Source organism: Belonocnema kinseyi, chromosome 8 (genome assembly GCF_010883055.1).
Source record: "Belonocnema kinseyi isolate 2016_QV_RU_SX_M_011 chromosome 8, B_treatae_v1, whole genome shotgun sequence".
Taxonomy (NCBI): domain Eukaryota; kingdom Metazoa; phylum Arthropoda; class Insecta; order Hymenoptera; family Cynipidae; genus Belonocnema; species Belonocnema kinseyi.
In genome coordinates, this window is record NC_046664.1 from 141,768,408 (window position 1) to 141,786,099 (window position 17,692).

Genomic DNA, 17,692 nt, shown 5'->3' on the forward strand with positions numbered 1-17,692 from the left:
AAAAATCAGAGACTGTATTTCCATTGAAAAATTCTAGAAAAATTTATTTGCAGACAAAGTTGTATTTACGTGGAAGAGAGGGGTTGATTTTTGACGATAAGGGTTGAAGCGCAAAAATCATATCGGATATTTTCGAGGAGCCCAAAAATCAGAGACTGTATTTCCATTGAAAAATTCTAGAAAAATTTATTTGCAGACAAAGTTGTATTTACGTGGAAGAGAAGGGTTGATTTTTGACGTTAAGGGTTGAAGCCCAAAAATCGTAGCGTGTATTTTCGAGGAGCGCAAAAATCAGAGACTTTATTCAAGCTCTAAAATTTAATAAAAGTTATTTTTTGACAATTTCATATCTGCGTGTTACAATGGGGGTAATTTTTTACTGTAAGGGTTGGAGCCTAAAAATTGAAGTGTGTATTTTCTGGGAGCCCAAAAAAAGCCCAAAAATATCCCGTTAATAAATGACTGAAAATTTTCCATTTTTTTAAGGGGGTTGATTTTGGAAGTTAAGGGTTGGTTTGTGGAAAAATTTTTTTGCGGATCTTAAGAGCCCAAAAAAAGCCCAAAATTCTGGTTTAATTGAATTTTTATTATTTAGTTATTTAAAGAAGTGGAGGTGCTGGGTTAATGTAAGCTGGCACCTCCACAAGAAAATTGATTTTTTGAAAAAAGTAAAGGAGCCCAAAAATTTTTATTGCAGCCCAAAAAAAGCCCAAAAATAGCCCGAGAGCTATGAAATATTCAAAAATTTGATTGTGGAGGTGCTAGCTTAATGTACCTCGTGAACTGGCTGGTATATATTTACTTTTTCGGACATTGCTGAGTGTTGATACTTTTGTTTACCAGATTCTTGAGTCAACGTATTTTTTTAATGTTTTAAAAAGTTTCAAAATATTTTTAAATTTTCTTTAAAAATTATTTTTTTTAATAAGGAAATTAAAACTTTCTCCGAAATCTTAAGCCAAACATTTTTTATTTCTTAAAACCTTTCTTAAAACCTTTTTTGGTAATTTGTTTGCATGTTTTGAAAAAGTTGTCGGAATCTCAGCAAATAACAAACTTAAAACATCTACTAAAATCATATTCATACAGAATGTAATCATTCAGTTCTTCGAACAAATTAAAAATCTTCTTGCCAATTTTGAAAGTTTCTAACGAAAGAATATTCTTCAGATTTTTGTGAAAATTTGAAAGGATTTCTTGTTTGTAAAAATAAATTGTTAGAGAAAATTTTTAAAGATTTCTAAAAATACTGAGAAAAAATCCATAATATATTCGGCAATTTTTTTATTCTTTATGACTTAAAAATTGTCAGAAATATTAAGGAGTTGAAGAATATAGAAGTGTTGAAGTTATTACAAATATTTTAGAAGTTTAAAAGATTTCCTAATGCTTATAAAATATTTATAAAAACTATGAACTTTCAAGAAATAGTTAAATATTCTTTAAGAAAAGTATTCTCATCTAAGAAGATTAATCTTAAATCAATAAAAAAAGAAATAAAATAGTTAAAGTTTAAACCGAAATTTGTTTTGGTAAATCCTTTAATTTTTAATCAAAAATTTTGAATAAAAAAATTACTTGCTAACCAAATATTTGAATTTGCAATACAGAAAAAGATATTTTCATGAAAGCTTTATTTTATACAAAAAAACAGCGAATTAAAAAAATGCACTCGAGTCGCGGTATTGTGATTCTGAGCGATTCAAAAAATGAATTTTCAACTAAGTTTAATTTTCAAGCAGTAAAAAGACAAAGAAAGTAGTTCAATTTTAACCCAAAAACAACAGATTTAAAAAAAAGTTTAATTTTCAATAAAAAGAAGAGTTTTCAACCTAGAAAATTAATTGTCCACTAAAAAACAACAAACTTGAAAACAAAAATCTTAAAATTGTTAACCAGGTAGATGAATTTGTTACTGATGATTTTTTAACTGAGAAGATAAATTTTCTACCAATAAACAATAAATTAAAAAATATATAATCTTTGACCATAAAAAATTTCTAATTTTCAGAAAAATTATTTTCTTTTCCACTATTTTTTAATTTTTTCACCGTCATGTTCTAAAAGAATGATTACAATTTTGATTAATAGGCTCTTAAATTAATCTTTAAATACCAAAAAAACAGTATTTTCTTCAAAATGTTTAATTTTGCTATCTGCAATTTTTGGATATATCGGCTCTTGACATCTCCCGGCAATTTTTCCAAATATTCACTGTGCATTTCGAAAAAACTAAGATAAATTTGTTTAAACTACGGCAATACATGCAAACTATAGGGGGCTTTGGGAGGCTGTTATTCCACCGAGGGCCGCTCGGACTGCGTGACGTCACAAATGAGAATGCTCTATAGCTACTAGGCAGTCTGATAAGTAGCTGAAAATTCTAAGAGATGGCATTAGTATTCACTAATGTGAACCATTTTCGTCGAGCCTGATCCTTCAAATGACGCCTGTCAAAACTTCAGCCATTTATGTTTACGCATTTACAAGTTACAGCACTGAGAAGCGACTAACCTCCGAGTTTTTTTTAATATGGAAAAATCTAAGTTTCGAGTTTTGATCAAACACTACTATCTTCGAAAGAAAACGATATCCGAGACGAAGACTAAGCTGGATAAGTATTACCCGGACTCTGCACCGTCGATTGGAACGATTCATAAGTGGTTTACCGAGTTTCGTTGTGGCCGTACGAGCACAGTTGATGCTGAACGATCTGGGCGCCCAAAAGAGGTCACTACACCAGAAAATGTCGAACAAATCCATGATATGATGTTGAATGATCCCAAAGTGAAATTGAGAGAGGTAGCTAATGCTGTAGGCATATCATTGGAACGTGTGGGCAATATCGTGCATTCAGTTTTGGGCATGAAGAAGCTCTGCGTGCGATGTGTGCCGGGTTTGCTCACAGTGGACCAAAAACGAATTCGTGTGACAACTTCCCAGCAGAATTACACTCCTGAGTCAACGCAACAGGCAAAACAGTGGGTTCCACCGGGCCAAAGTGCTCCGAAGCGTCCAAAAACGCAACAATGGGTCGGAAGGGTTATGGTCTCCGTATTTTGGGATGCACATGGCATAATATTCGTGGACTATCTTGAAAAAGGTAAAACCATAACCGGAGCATACTATTCATCATTATTGGACCGATTGAAAATCGAAATCGCCGAAAAACGACCGCATTTGAAGAAGAAAAACCCGCTTTATCATCACGACAATGCGCCTGTTGATTCATGCTTAGTTGCACAAGCAAAATTGCATGAAATCGGCTTCGAATTGGTTCCTCAGCCACCGTATTCACCAGACCTGGCCCGCAGCGATTATTACTTGTTCCCTAACCTGAAGAGATGGCTCACCGGTAAGCATTTTTACTCGAATGAGGAGCTCATAGCTGAAACTGAGGCGTATTTTGGAGACCTTCCGATCGAGTACTTTTCGGACGGTATCAAAAAGTTAGAAAATCGTTGGACTCGCTGTATCGACCTAAAAGGCGAGTATGTTGAAAAATAAAACCGACTTTGGCCAAAAAAACGTCTCCGTGTTTCATTTTTCAGGGACTTATCAGACCGCAATTTTTTTAATGGATATTGTGCAGAATGGTCTTCTGAATCCAACGGTATGAGGTGCTTTCGCGAACTGACGCTCGTTCTCGAGATATTGTTAATTAAACATTTTTACATAAATTATGTTATATCTTCTAAAATTATCCACATATTAGGAATTTTTTTCGAAACTGTTAGGTATTATTGAAATAAACAATTTTTGTCATGTGAAATTTTTTGTCTACCTCATAGTTTTCCCAAAAAACGCAAAAAAGTATGATATAATAATCTATTTGTATGCATTGTTTATGGGTCTTTTGAAGATTTGTCTTCAAAATTAGGTTGATTGTGTTAAGACGCATGAAATTTCTTTAGCAAATTTTCGCATCTGATTGATAGTTTATATAAAAAAATCGCAAACAATCGCAAACACTATATATAGCATAAGTTATGTAAAAATGTTTAATTAACAATATCTCGAGAACGACCGTCAGTTCGCGAAAGCACCTCATACCGTTAGATTCAGGAAACCATACTGCATAATATCCATTAAAAAATTTCCGGAAACCTTTTTCCGCGGACCAAACGGTTCTTGGCTCCCGGACTAACAGTCCTTGGACCGCTCCGCAGCCCTTGTTCAAAACATCTCCGTGAGAATCAGTTCCCTTGCTCCTCTAATAGGAAAACCTTCGCAGTCAAAACCACCGCGGGCAGACGGCATTCAACCGAATGTTAGTAGCAATAAACCACCATTTCTATTCCGTAATAATGATGTTTTAAGAAAGATATTATAACCTAGATGCGGCAAGTGGTGACGGAATGGGGGTGGGGGGAGGGATATATACAGCTACTACTTTCGTCGGGTGCGTCCACGAAGTAATAGTAAGGAGAAACCTCGCTAATGTATTTGTGGCGGCAAAGCATGGAACTTTTTCGGAATAGATGGGGAAGGGCTTTCCTAACTTGTGAGTGGAATATCTGTGTCAGCCGCACGAAGTGACAAGAGAGACAAGTGTCATGGCTGTTAGCTGATTGCGTTAAACATTTCTCCATGACGTGAAATGTGAGAAGCAAAAGTTATTTTCGTTCATTGTTTTATGCAGTTTTTTTCGTGTTCGAAGAAGATAAAAATATGTTTTGAAGCGGTAAGTACTTCATACATCGTTTTATTTGGAGTAACCTTGCATTTACGCGTTCCAACAGTGTTTTTCTTAAATCGAAAAATATTAATTTATAGATTAGGTAGGATTGAATGCAATTCTGTAATTTTCATTAATATTTGTTGTAATAATTTTGTAGATAATGTGTTATACGAGGCTCTACAATTAAAAATCAAGAATGTGTGGAACAAGGATGGCAGGAAGGTGGACCCGGTATTGCAGAGTTTTCTGTTTGCAACGTAAGTATACTGCTCAAAACAAAAATCTTTTCTGCAAGTCCGGACGTGAATATGAATTATTTTGCGAAGCGAAAAGAGGAATATAAATTTTACCATCATTATCTTTGGACTTTTTGAAGAAATATTTTTTACTTTCTTTGGTAGTGTGTCATCGATTTAAGATTTTTTATCATTACGTGAGTGTGTGATGCATGTAAAAAACACTAAACTGTGAATTTTACAAGATCTTGCTTTCGTAACTGATAATGAAACATCCGCTGATTATCGTAATGCATGTTTTCTTTGATTTTCTTGTCTTTTATGTGAAGGTTCATGAAAATAAAGTTTTAAAAAATTTAATTTGAACTGCAGGTTTAGTGGTATTAAAAACGTGTCTACTTTAAATGGTAAAATATCTAAATCAATAAAAAAATTATTTGTCTGTTAGTCTACATGTAAAAATGTGATTTGCAAATTATGATAACCTGCATACATATTCATTCGAAAAGTGAGGTTTATCAACGAAGATAAAAAAAATCCGTTGACCCAATTAAGAATTTTATTTTTCTAAAAACATTTCAGATTCTTTAAAACTAAAACAGGCTAAAAAAAGGCCTTGTTTACCAGGCGGGACGAACACTAATATACGTTTTTTTCGTGTGCGTGTGTAATTGAATAAAATAATAACTAATTGCAGCCACCTTTCTCGACTTGACGGTCCTTAACCAAAAATAAAAACAATAAAAAACTAACCGAGAAGCTAGCGCTAGAAAGTCTTGGTCGCGCAATTAAGCAAAACGAGGCTAGAAGTTGGCCAAAACTAAAAGGTGCTCAGTCGCTTCATCAAATCATTAAAGTTCTATCTCGGGCGAGCCAAGCATGAAAGTTGCCACTTCTCGCGTTTAGTTTATAAGCGAGAAGTCTTCATGCTTTGCTCGCCCGAGATAGCACTTTAATGTTTTGATGGAGCGAGCGAGCATCTTCTAGTTTTGGCCAACTTCTAGCTTCTAGTTCAATTCCGCGATCTAAAACTTTCTAGTTCTTACTTATTGGTCAGCTTTTTATTGTTTATATTTTTGGTTAAGTATCATCTAGTCGATCGCGTGCGTTGGCATTCTATCGTTAGGACGCCTCGACCTTATTTCCAACAAGAAAGATTAAATACGTGGCAAGACTCTATTAATAAGCTATCTGAAGCACCTCAGCTTTTGAAAAGGGCGATAAAGTCTGTGAATTTCATTTCGACTCTAATTTATTCATCCGAGCCATTCCCACGCATTTTCCAAAAGTGCATGCGCCAGATTTAGATATTGATACTGCAATTAGACGTCAAGGATGTTTTGCAGCAATAGAGGCACAACAATTTCTTAGTCGGCATAAAGAGAATCGTTTTGGTGAAAAAAAAAACAAATCTCAACACTGAAATTCGCGATGTAATTGATTCTGAAGAATTCAACAGTAGTGAAAATGGAGATAGTGAAAAGTTCTCAGTTGGTTCTAAAGAATTTAATAACAGTAAAACTGTGGGTCGTAAAGAGTTCTCAGAAGAATATATCTACATTCTAAACAATTATAAAGAAATTGAGAAACAAAGTTTACAATGGATTGCTTATTTGCACAATAATGGGGTAAAAATAATGTGGATATACAAAAACTGGAAATTTGAAGCAGAAAAACACGTTGTTTTGTTAAGTAATTTGTAACGTAAAGTACGTATATACCGTTTATGTACAGTGATAACATTTGATATCCTTTTATACAGAAATTTTATTAATATTTTATTTTCCATTCCAGATATTCCTTCAGTCTAAAAAGGTTTTACTGCAGCCATACAATAAGATTAGAAATGCAGAAGATATGATCAATCTATTGAAAGAAGTTGGAAATGTTATTCTTGGAAATATTATATTACTTATAAAAATCAATGAAAGGGAACTTCATGTTATCTCAAAATTTATTTTTTCAAGTCTAAGCACTGTGTGGGTTACGTGCCCATGAAAATAAAGCAAAAGTGTGGTCCTCGAAGTATAAGATGTCTTCCGTGCAAGAAACTTAAAAAATATTAGCAACAAAATTATAAAAAGAAAAGTATCCTTCAAACATTGAAAGAGAAGTTAAATGAAAAAAAGAATCGTTGCAAGGCAATTGTGGAATATAGAAAGAGACTTTAAAAGAAGGTAGGATAAATTGTATTAAATATATAAAGATGCAATGTAACATGAATATAGAATTATAGTAAGTGAAATTCAAGTTCAGGGTGGTCGCTAGACTGGGAAATAATAATAAATTTATTTGTTGAACGGGAATTTTACCAACTTTTGCAGGAAAAATTGATTCTATCACTTAATGAACCATGCTGAACAAGATTCAACTTTTAATTGTTTACTGAAAAAAAGAACAATTAATTATTACCAATATTTGAATATTGAACATTTATTAATGTAGAACAAATTTCAGTAAGGCAAATTCAAATAATTTAAAGCGAAATATGCATTTTTGCACATTTAAAATTTAAGATTAAAAAGCTGTTTAATAATTGTGAACAATTCCGCACATTTTAAAGAATACTTAAAAGTTTCGAAAAATTTTCAAAAATAATTTAAAAATTTGAAGATTAAAAAATGTAAATGTTTGATGATTATGAAATGAAATGTTAAAGCAGTTTAAGAATTTTCAAAGTCTGAAAGATAAAAAAAAATTGCCCTAATAATCCTATGAGAATTGAAAACCTTTTGTTATAATTGAAAAATAATATTAAGGGCGTTGGGACCATAATATAACCTGAATATTGAACTGAGTCTAAATGTTTCAACTGTACAATTTATAACAGTTTAAAAGTGTTAATTATGTAATTAAACTGCATTTTATTTTAAAAAATTTAAAATAAAAGTGGTAAAGTCTCCCATTTTAAACATGTTCATTATTCATTGTTAGAATATAACATTTTTTAATTAATAGTTTAGATAGCCTTAATAGTTTAAATTTCGAAAATTGCGCAAAGATTTTAAAACTTTTAAAGTATTTCAAAACATTTCAAAGATTTCAATAAGGATGCAGTGCACCAGATTTCAAGGATTTCAAACAATTTCAAAGATTTTAAACGATTTAAAGATGTTTGACAAGATTCCGAACGATTACAAAAGATTTCCGAAAGATTTCTCAAATATTTTAAAGAATTCTTCAGGATTCCAAACATTTCAAGAATTTTGAAAGTTGCAACAGGACTACAGTACACGATATTTCAAAGATTTTAAAACATTAAAAAGATTTTTTATGGTTTCAAAAAGTTTCAACAAATTTGAGAATATTTGAAAAGATTTTAATAATTTCAAACGAACAAAAAATATTTCACGAACAAAGATTTAAAAAATATTTCAGATTTAAAGAATTTGTTTATTTACGATGCGGCTTTCTTTAGAAACTTTTGGCCATTAAAAATGAAAAAGCTCATTTTTTACGTGTATGACAAACGTTTATTTCATTGTTTGATGTAAAAAATTATGCTAAAATTTATTTTGGTGCAAAGAAAAATATTTTCTTTCTAAAAAAATTATTTCAAAATCTTATCTGCAATAGAGTTTGGAAGATTTAAACAAGAACTCAAAACCCTTCAAGAAAATTGTGCTAAGACTTCTGAAACAGCCTTAAATGAGGCAATTTCTACATTACCGGAAACGCAAAGAATTGCTGTATCGGCTTGCTTTGAAGCAGCAAATCTTGGAGACAAGAGAAGCATGCGATACACAAAGCAATGGGTGTATGAGTGTATCCTATTGCATGTAAAAAGTAAAAAAGCTTACAGGCATTTGAGATTATGGGTTTTCTCCGATTTTCCACACTAATCAAAAACTTGAGAAACTTCTTCACCAAGCATGAAAGAAATTAGTACATTTGGGTACAACATAATGATTAACATGTCTTATATTTTGAACGATTTATTATCAGTTTTTAAAAGTAAACCTTATATTTATATTTTTGACTCTTCAGACACCAGATCGCCCAATCTCTTTGAAACACTGATATGCCCTTCTCCAAATAGAGAATCCTAGCACTTTTAGCTTGAAGGCTAATTACAAACTGAGGCCTGAACACCTAAACCCGTTATTCTACCAAAAAATGAATATAACACTAGCTTTTCAGGTTATATTTTTTCATTCATAACGATTTTTTAAATCTGTTACATGACTTAATTAAAACTTCAAATTTTCTGCGTAGTTTTTCTGTGTTGGGGATGTCATGGAGCTTTTTAAAGATGAACATGATGACCTAAAAGACACTGATCCATCTATAAAATTTTGTAGAAGGATAAAAAAGCTCATTTCTGTTATGAATGGTAGAACACCTTTGGAGAAACTAGTTCCCGGAAACGAACATTGGCAGGTGTGTTTTTAATCATTTATAATGCGTGCTATTTTTGAGTTTCGGAATGTTTTTTATTTTGCATTTATGCATGAAATTGTATTTAGTTTTCTTTTACCAAAAAAGGCAATTGAGGACTGTAATTTCGATTTCGTAGTGAGTGGTCGCTTTAATCAGGATTGTCTTGAAGTAATTTCCTTCCTTTTGACAAATTACCTAGATTCTGCAATTTTTGTTTGGTTCTTAGTTTCTTCAATCTTTCTAAAATTTACAAATTACACTGGGAAGTTTTTAAAAACTTTTTTATTGACAATGTTGCATAACTTTGACTACCTTTGATCTAATAACAAATTTCAATTTCAGAGGTTTTTTGGATTAATGAGAGAGAGAGAGAGAGCTGCGGAGCAAATTGACCACCCGGATTCGTCAGTATTCATTCAAATGTTTCGGCTCGTATCGACATATTCTCTAGTGAAGCCGGCTAAGGGATGCAACGTTACCAAGGGTGGAATGATGGATGCACTACTAAAATTAAATGATATTGCTGACAAGAAGGTAAGGCAGCTTCAGTGGAATAAGAAAATTGATCACATAATGGAAAATGAACAAGGGGCCCCAATTTTAGAAAGCAGGCCAGAGATATTGGAACAAAATAATTTTTACATGAACAACAGTTCGGCTTATGCTGTAGCGTATGTAGCGGGATACGTAGCCAGGCAAGCGTCCGAAAGATTCGTAAAATTTTTAAATAATGGACAACCTTTTGTTTGCCAAAACTGTATTGCAACATTAAACCTTGCATTATGTGAAACAATATCCAATAGTCATAAACTAATTACAATAAAAACAAAAGGTTTTTTAAAATACCCTTCCATTCAACTTTGCGATTTGGTAGGGCTCTTGGAGAGGACGTGCGTTGCAGTAAGTCAAAAACAAGGCGTACATAGTGAATTGAATATAACAAATGAAATTGAAAACTTGTATCCTCTTCCTAAAGTTGGTTGTAAAGACCATAAGATACAAGTCACAAGAAGCATCGTTAGATTCTTTTTAACATTCCGAATGTTGTCTATTGCTAAGCAGTCAAATAAACGTGATAATATTGAGAGAGAAAAGACCAAGGAAAAGAGGAAACTAGCAATATTATCTTACTCAAATTCAGTTTAAACGAATTTACATCTCCAAGCGGCTCGTGTTTCAAAACCTATAGTTAATAATTTTCAAAATAGAGTACGTAGAAAACGAAAACTTCCTGTGAAGACTAATTATGATAAGGAAAACAAAATAAAGACTTCAAAATTGTCTACTTGATGCCTTTCTTAATAAAAACTACTTTTTGATCCTTGAAATTTGTGTCATTCTTAAAAATTTTACTCTTCAAATTCCAGTGTAATATTAAGATTATATTTATAATTATTTGTAAAAAACAGGTGGCTATCATTGTATCTCATTTTAATCAAGTATTAAAAACGAAACTGAGATGAATTTGAATTTATTCTTTAATACATAAAGCAGGATTTTTTAATTATTTTCTAAGAATAAAAGAAAATCTTATACTTTCCTCGAATATCCATGGTTTGCTCCGAAAAATTAATTAATTTATTTCTTGATAAATTATGACTGGTTAATATAACAGCAGTCTCAAGGTAAGTGTAATAACTCTTTCTTTTTTAATTGAGGCAATCTGACGTTTTGATCTTGAAAATCATGTAAAATTAGCAATGTTTGTTTTCACGACTTTAAAATTGTACAGTTTTCCATTGTAATTATTTAAAATTGTATAAATTTTGATTTTCGATAATTAAAAGTAAGAGTTTTTTGATCTCAAAAAATTAAAATAAAAAATTAGGTGCATTTTCAGTTTTACAATTATCAATTAATTTGTATGCTTTACATTTGACTTTTCCTCAATTTGGAAGACTTGGAATTGAAAACCTGACTTTTCATAATTAAAATCATCAACATTAAAGAATTGTTATTTATGCATGTTTATACGAGTTCTAAGTTTTACAATGATAAAATCTTTAATTCTGGTGTTCTACGTTTAAATTTTCTTCATTTTCTAAAGCTTTTGAATTAAAATGTCGGCTTTTCATTTTAAATATTTAAGAATGTTTATTTGTGCATCTTTAAAACTGCAGACTGTCCATTTATAATTCGTCAAAAATTAAGAATTTTGAATATTTTCAAATTAAGGGGTTTTCATTTGGACGTTTTGAAATTAAAAAATATGCGAGTTTTCAGTTTCACAATAAAAAATTCTATAATTTCGATGCTTTCAATTAAAAACTCTGAATTATTTTTTAAACTTGAAACAGCAATTTATTGAAAAATTGCATGCATTTGATAACATTTTAATTTTAAAGTATTTCGTCATTCAAGTTTAGCGCTGAAATAGGCGGTAACTCTTTCGGCTCTCGGCGACAATACTTCGGGCATCTTCGTGGCTGTCGCAAATATTTCACTCAAAAGTCAGGATAACTATTCCGAAAAAGTTACCATGCTTTCGTAGCACACAGTTCCTTCTCCTTACTATTACTTCGTGGGTGCGTGGCTACTGACCACTTCATACTACCTTGCTCCTTATTTTTCTGTAGGTAAAATTCTTGCCTTGAGGGTAGGATGTTAAATCTAAATTATCCGTTGCGCCTCGCAGCAAATCCCAGTTTTAGCAAAGATTTTTCAAAATACCGGTAAAGTAGAAGTAGGGATTCTCACATAATTGACAAAATAACAAATTATTATAAAGTTATAATACTTTTGCAATTCTTATCCTTATTTTATTTGTGAAATTAGTGAAAATATTAAGGGTTTGCCACAGGGATTAATCTTAATGCTTATTTTGCAATTAAGTAAATATATTATTTTTTGAATTGGTATTACACAAATCCGGTCTATTATGTGTAAATAATACAAATGTTTATTTTAAATATATAAAGAAACATGTATTACGTTTTTAATTCCATACAGCAACTTTTTATTAAATAATTTGATACAATTTAATCAATATTGATCCTAGATTAGAAGTTAACTGCACCAATCGACTTTATGTATAAAATAAGTCTATAAACTTGCACTAAATTTTCACTATTATTCGATACTTTTTTTTTCTTTACAAATGTATAACTTTGAAGGTTGCAGTATTTTTAATAAAAACTTTGCTATTATTTCGCAAGGATAAAAATCAAATTATTTCCGAATTTATTCCATTGATCTCTTCAATGAGTGAACGCTTGCAGAGTTAAAATAAAATGAATTTAACCGATAAAGATTATATAATTTCGAATTAAATTCCTTTAATGATACATTATTTTAAATTAAAAACTTGAAAATTAGGACATTTTATTTAAAATTATAATTCATAATTTTAAATAGAAAACGTTCTAATAGAAATAATTTTTAGATACAAAATATAAAAATTACATAAGAACTTGCAATTAAAATTACAATTCTAATGTATAAAAGTATTGTATTAAGCCGAAATGTCACACCTCAGTGTTTAAACGATTTCCACGTTTTGAGCCACCCTCAAGCCGACAATGAAGTTTTGACTATGGCGTCTGTCTGTATGTCTGTGAATATCATAACTCCGTTTAATTTCTCGAAAATGCTATGCTAAAAATCCGAAAAAATGTATTCTATGCTTTTTTGTTAGAATTTGTCATTTCGGTTTTATTTATCCAAATTACTGAAAAAAAATTGTTCTTGAATCAAGTAAATGTTACTTGATTCAAGTCGATTGCAGGTATCATGTCTGATACAATTTAAGAATATATTTTCTTAATCTAAGAATATGAAGTATCGGAGCAATAGACTGAGCCTCAACTGAACACTATTTCTTAACGAAAAAAATTGTTTTCGAAATTATTGTTATATAACCTTAATTTTTTAAATTATTAAAATATGTAATTCTCGCACACTGTTACTTACAAATATAATCGCACGCTTAAACACTTTGAAAAATCGCACTCCTCGAGGATTCGAAACCTACCTAATCTACCTAAACTACCTAAACAAGTGTCCTAAACGCGCGCTTTACCGACTTCGCTCTTGAAGCACTTGGATCTCGGTGACAAAATCTCGAGTAAGAATTTCAAGGCAGTGTCGTACGAAGTCGTATGGTGAGCCTCAACCATCTTTAAACTAAACGTTGTGGAACTCAATGATTCTTTTAAGAAAACATCTTTCTGATGATACTTACAAATTATCGAGAGACTTTAATATACTATTTTTTATTTATAAAAATTTTAGAATTGAATCTTACTTATTTCAAAAAAGGCTCTGTACTTTTGTTTTCTTAATATATTTTAAAATGTTATAGTATATTCAAAAGTAATAAACAATAAACAAAAATTCTTCATAAATGTGCAGTTTTCAATTTATCCAACTCTTTTATTGTATATAATACTCTCTTACTCAATTTTTAATGAAAAATAACATTTCTTAAACAATATTATAAAATATGTGAAAAAGCAAAGTAAGTTTCACTTATATAACAAGGGACTTAACACTTTTTGTTTTTAAATAGTTAAAACGCTTAAAACGACCCAAAGGTAATGAATAATAAAGAAAGGTTGCGCGTATAAAAATTCTTTAATAACATCAATGACAAGAAATAATGTTCTGCTATACGATAATTTTCACAAACCGCACAGGTTTAATTTATCGAATTCTTTTATCATACATTGTTTACTAAGATTTGAATATGAAATTGCTTTCCTAAAACAACAATTTAAAATATGCAAAAAAAATTGAAATTCAATTATTTTACCAAGGGCTCAATACTTTTTTCTTTACAAATTTAATCCGCTTAAAAACGATCTAAAGCTTATAAAAAATGAATAACTTTTGAGTTGAAAAACTCTTTAATAACCTCAGTGACAAATAAATATTTTTTAATTTCTAAAATCCTCTGTAAAAAGCACAGTTCTTGATTTATTTAATTCTTTTATAGTACTTTTTAATTCATTTTTTAATTGAAAATAACAATTCCTAAAAAATAATTTAAAACACGTAGAAGAAATTAATCGCTAGTTTAAATATTTAAAAACGTGGTTGATATTTTATTTTTATTTCAAGTATAAAATACTTAGAAATCAGAAGAAAAAAGAATTCTGTGAATAAACGTTTGGTGTAAGAACTTGCAGGTTAAAAGTGATAGGGTCGCATGGTGGTCGGATGAAAAATATTTTTTTGCTTCCTCCTTGCATTCTCAATTATCTTATTTGAAAATTTTGCAATTGTCAATTTTTTGATTATTCTTTCATAAAATAAAATGCATTCTTAATCAACATTTTAAAAATGTTATTGAGATTTCTTTCCTTAAATATTTTTCTTAATAAACGCATAAAGTTCTTTTAAATTATCAAGAAAATGTAATAATTGTATTTTTAAACATATTTTAAAGCTTATAACTTTGGTTTATGCTGTCATATATTTATTTTTTATTATTTACAAAAACATTTCACGATTAAAAAAATCGAATTATTTTATTTTTAAGTAGATTAATACATACAAATAATCAGCGAAAAAAATTATAGACGCAGTACATTTATAAGATAGGTATCTTCAAAGTAAATCTGACATTCGTTTCAAATAAATAACAAAGCCACACAAAAAAAAGTGTGCGGATCTGGTAACAAGACACACGTATTCCTATGGATTTTGGAGCGCTGAATTCAAATTCGGTATCAAAAATCACCCATCACGTCATGGTTGAGCCATAACCTCCAAAAATGACGGAAAATCATGCACAAGGGCAAATAAATTTCAAAATAATGCCAGTGATGCAAATTTTTACTTCAAAAACATGTCGAAAACTGTGAAGGATCAACGCTTGCCTGATATCAACTTATTTAACATAACTTTACCCAACAGAACTTAACCTCACCTGAGCTGAATTAATAGAAATTTATTGAACTACACGTAAAGCTCTGGAAGCATATTTTCCCAGTAGCAAATGTGTGCTACATCGAATGGGTCAACTCGAGCCTAACCTAGAAATAAATCTAACCTAGCCTAACCTAACCTAACTTCACGAAACACAATTAAACTGATTGTGTTGTCCCGTTGTGTTTGCGGTACCGTTTAAATCAGCTTGGGCTTAACCTGCAAAGAGGTCAAACCTATCCTAACCTAAAAAAACCTAACCTAACTTAACTTCACGTAACACAATTAAACTCATTGTGTTGTCTCGTTGTGTTTGCGGTACCGTTTCATTCTGCTTCAGCTTAACCTACATAGAGGTTTAACTTATCCTAACCTAACAAAACCTGACCTAACAAAACCTAGCCGAACGCAACCTAACTTAAGTGTTCCCGTTGCAATACAATAAAATTCATTTCATTGGTTAAAAATTTAGACGCACATTACTCATTTGAAGAAACTTAGAACTACAAGTAGAATTGACCCCATTTCAATTAACCTGACAATGTTTGTATCAATATATTTATCAGTATCAGTATATTTATACTATCTTTCGTGTTTACATTTTATCTTGCTTTTTATCGTAATTAAATTGATTTATAGACCTACTCCAGTCTATTTTCTGCCTGCTATAACGTGTCCTTTTTTCTTCGAAGGAACGATGCAAAGGGTCACGCTTACGTTTAAGACCTACATTCGTTTCCCTTTTCAACATCCAGCAAAAATCAGCCATCATGACCTCGTTCTATCTAGCCTGATATCATTGTTCCATCACTTTTATGTCTTGATGAAAACGTTCCCCTTGTTCTTCGCTGAAATCACCAACATTTTCTGGAAACTTATCCAGATGGGAATGTAGAAAGTGAAGTTTTAAATTCATCAAGCAGCCTAACCTTTTGTAGTTTCTTATCATTTTCGCATAAATATTCTCGTAGTCTGGACTTTTTTTGTTACCGAGGAAATTTGCGTTTACTGCTTTAAAACTTTCCCATATTCGTCATCTTTTTCGTCATTTTCATCGGAATCATTAGAACGCCCTACAGTTCCTTTAGTTTTTGGTGATGTTTGGAAGACAATGCTTTTACATCTAAATCTAATATTTTCAGTAACTGCTGAACTGTAATATTATCATACCCTCCTCCTTCTTCTCATCGCCATCCTCTATTTACAACTAGAAGCAAAATCAGCGTATCTGATTTTGGCGCACTCTATGATAATCTTTGTTAACCCAGGATCTCGTTTGAGTGAAATAAAGTTGCATTTGCTAATTTGAAATAGTTGAATCAACTATATATATATATATATATATTCATTATTCTGTTAACATGAAATTCTGGCCCCTTTAAATGGATTTACTTAACTACGATTTAAAACAAACTGTTGGTTCTAAGAAAAACCAAGATTTTTAGTTTTTATACATAATAGTACATTTTAATATACGTGTCCAATACTTCAATTTCAATGCTTGATTCACAGTTTCTTTTTATTCAATTTTAATACTGCTGAATTTATTTTTGTTATTTATGATGCTTCATTTTCATGTTTGAAGTAAGTAAATTTAATCTTTGTTCGCAGATCACTCTATTATGTGAAAGATGATTTCAACGTTTCTTAGTCAACTCTAATATTTATGGAGCTGATTTATTTTATTTTCAAATTTTATTTTCTTCATCTCAAATGGCTGAATTGACATCCTAGCTATATCAATATAAAATTCTAAAAATGTTACAGTGATCCACTGTCGAATTAAAACATTTCTTAATAAATAGCTCTCTCTATCTCTCTCTTTCCATCTCTTTTTCCCCCTAAACTGCAACTGCTGCATATGATTTACCATTTTTATCTATTTATCTCCTCTCCTTGTTGCAATTATCTAGAAGGTTCTAAGTTATAATCGACACGTGTGGTACATCATATTGAAAAACGCAAAAAAGTAATGCAACATTAAAAATAACCTTGAGGTTATTTTCGAAGAAAATTGCGTAGTCGGAATTCGATGACGTCATTGAGAATATTCTGGGAACATAGCATAAACCACTACATCTATAGAATTTCGGTAAGGTAGATTTCTATGGTCTCTGAATTAAATTAGTTACCTGGAAAGCAATATATCGTCCTCGATTTCTATAAACTATATTAATCTTTGTATTTTCTAATTTCTATTTGACTAAATTTGGACTTAAAAGTTCCAGAGAGTAGATGTTCACGTGACCACTGCATCATTTTTTCCAATGTTTGATTCATAGTGGCCCTGCATTACATTTTAATACTGCTGAATTATTTTTGTTATTTATGTTGCTTTATTGTAAGTACGTAAATTCTAATAAGAACTTTCATATTACCCGTTTTTCATCTCAAAATGGTTTGATTCCATACTACGTGGCTATCTGGTATTAATTCTAAATCTGCCGCAATAACCCACTGTTCGTAAAAGGACCTCTTAAGAATCTGTTGACATTGTCCAATATTCGCGCACAATTTTTTTATATGA

At 30.9% G+C, this 17,692-nt stretch overlaps 2 protein-coding genes across 4 annotated transcripts in view; one reads left to right on the forward strand and one right to left on the reverse strand.

The window, feature by feature from the left end:
• Nucleotides 1-17,692, reverse strand: part of LOC117177864 (FH1/FH2 domain-containing protein 3) — a 917,724-nt gene that overhangs the window by 814,565 nt on the left and 85,467 nt on the right. The window lies entirely within an intron of this gene.
• Nucleotides 4,508-10,672, forward strand: LOC117177866. 2 transcript variants are annotated; one of them, XM_033368903.1, is made up of 6 exons: nucleotides 4,508-4,684; nucleotides 4,839-4,938; nucleotides 6,264-6,626; nucleotides 6,712-7,094; nucleotides 9,133-9,297; nucleotides 9,640-10,672. In XM_033368903.1, the coding sequence occupies exons 5-6, from the start codon at nucleotides 9,154-9,156 to the stop codon at nucleotides 10,441-10,443; spliced, it is 948 nt and encodes a 315-aa protein (XP_033224794.1). In that variant the 5' UTR covers nucleotides 4,508-4,684; nucleotides 4,839-4,938; nucleotides 6,264-6,626; nucleotides 6,712-7,094; nucleotides 9,133-9,153; the 3' UTR covers nucleotides 10,444-10,672. The 2 variants fall into 2 exon arrangements, with proteins under 2 accessions (XP_033224794.1, XP_033224795.1); XM_033368904.1 differs by lacking the exon at nucleotides 6,264-6,626.

Excerpts from the sequence above, each read along its gene's own strand:
- LOC117177866 (XM_033368903.1), top strand. The coding sequence starts at position 9,154 with ATGGAGCTTTTTAAAGATGAACATGATGACCTAAAAGACACTGATCCA. Across the intron at positions 9,298-9,639 it reads CCGGAAACGAACATTGGCAG|AGGTTTTTTGGATTAATGAG; the intron begins GTGTGTTTTTAA and ends TTTCAATTTCAG.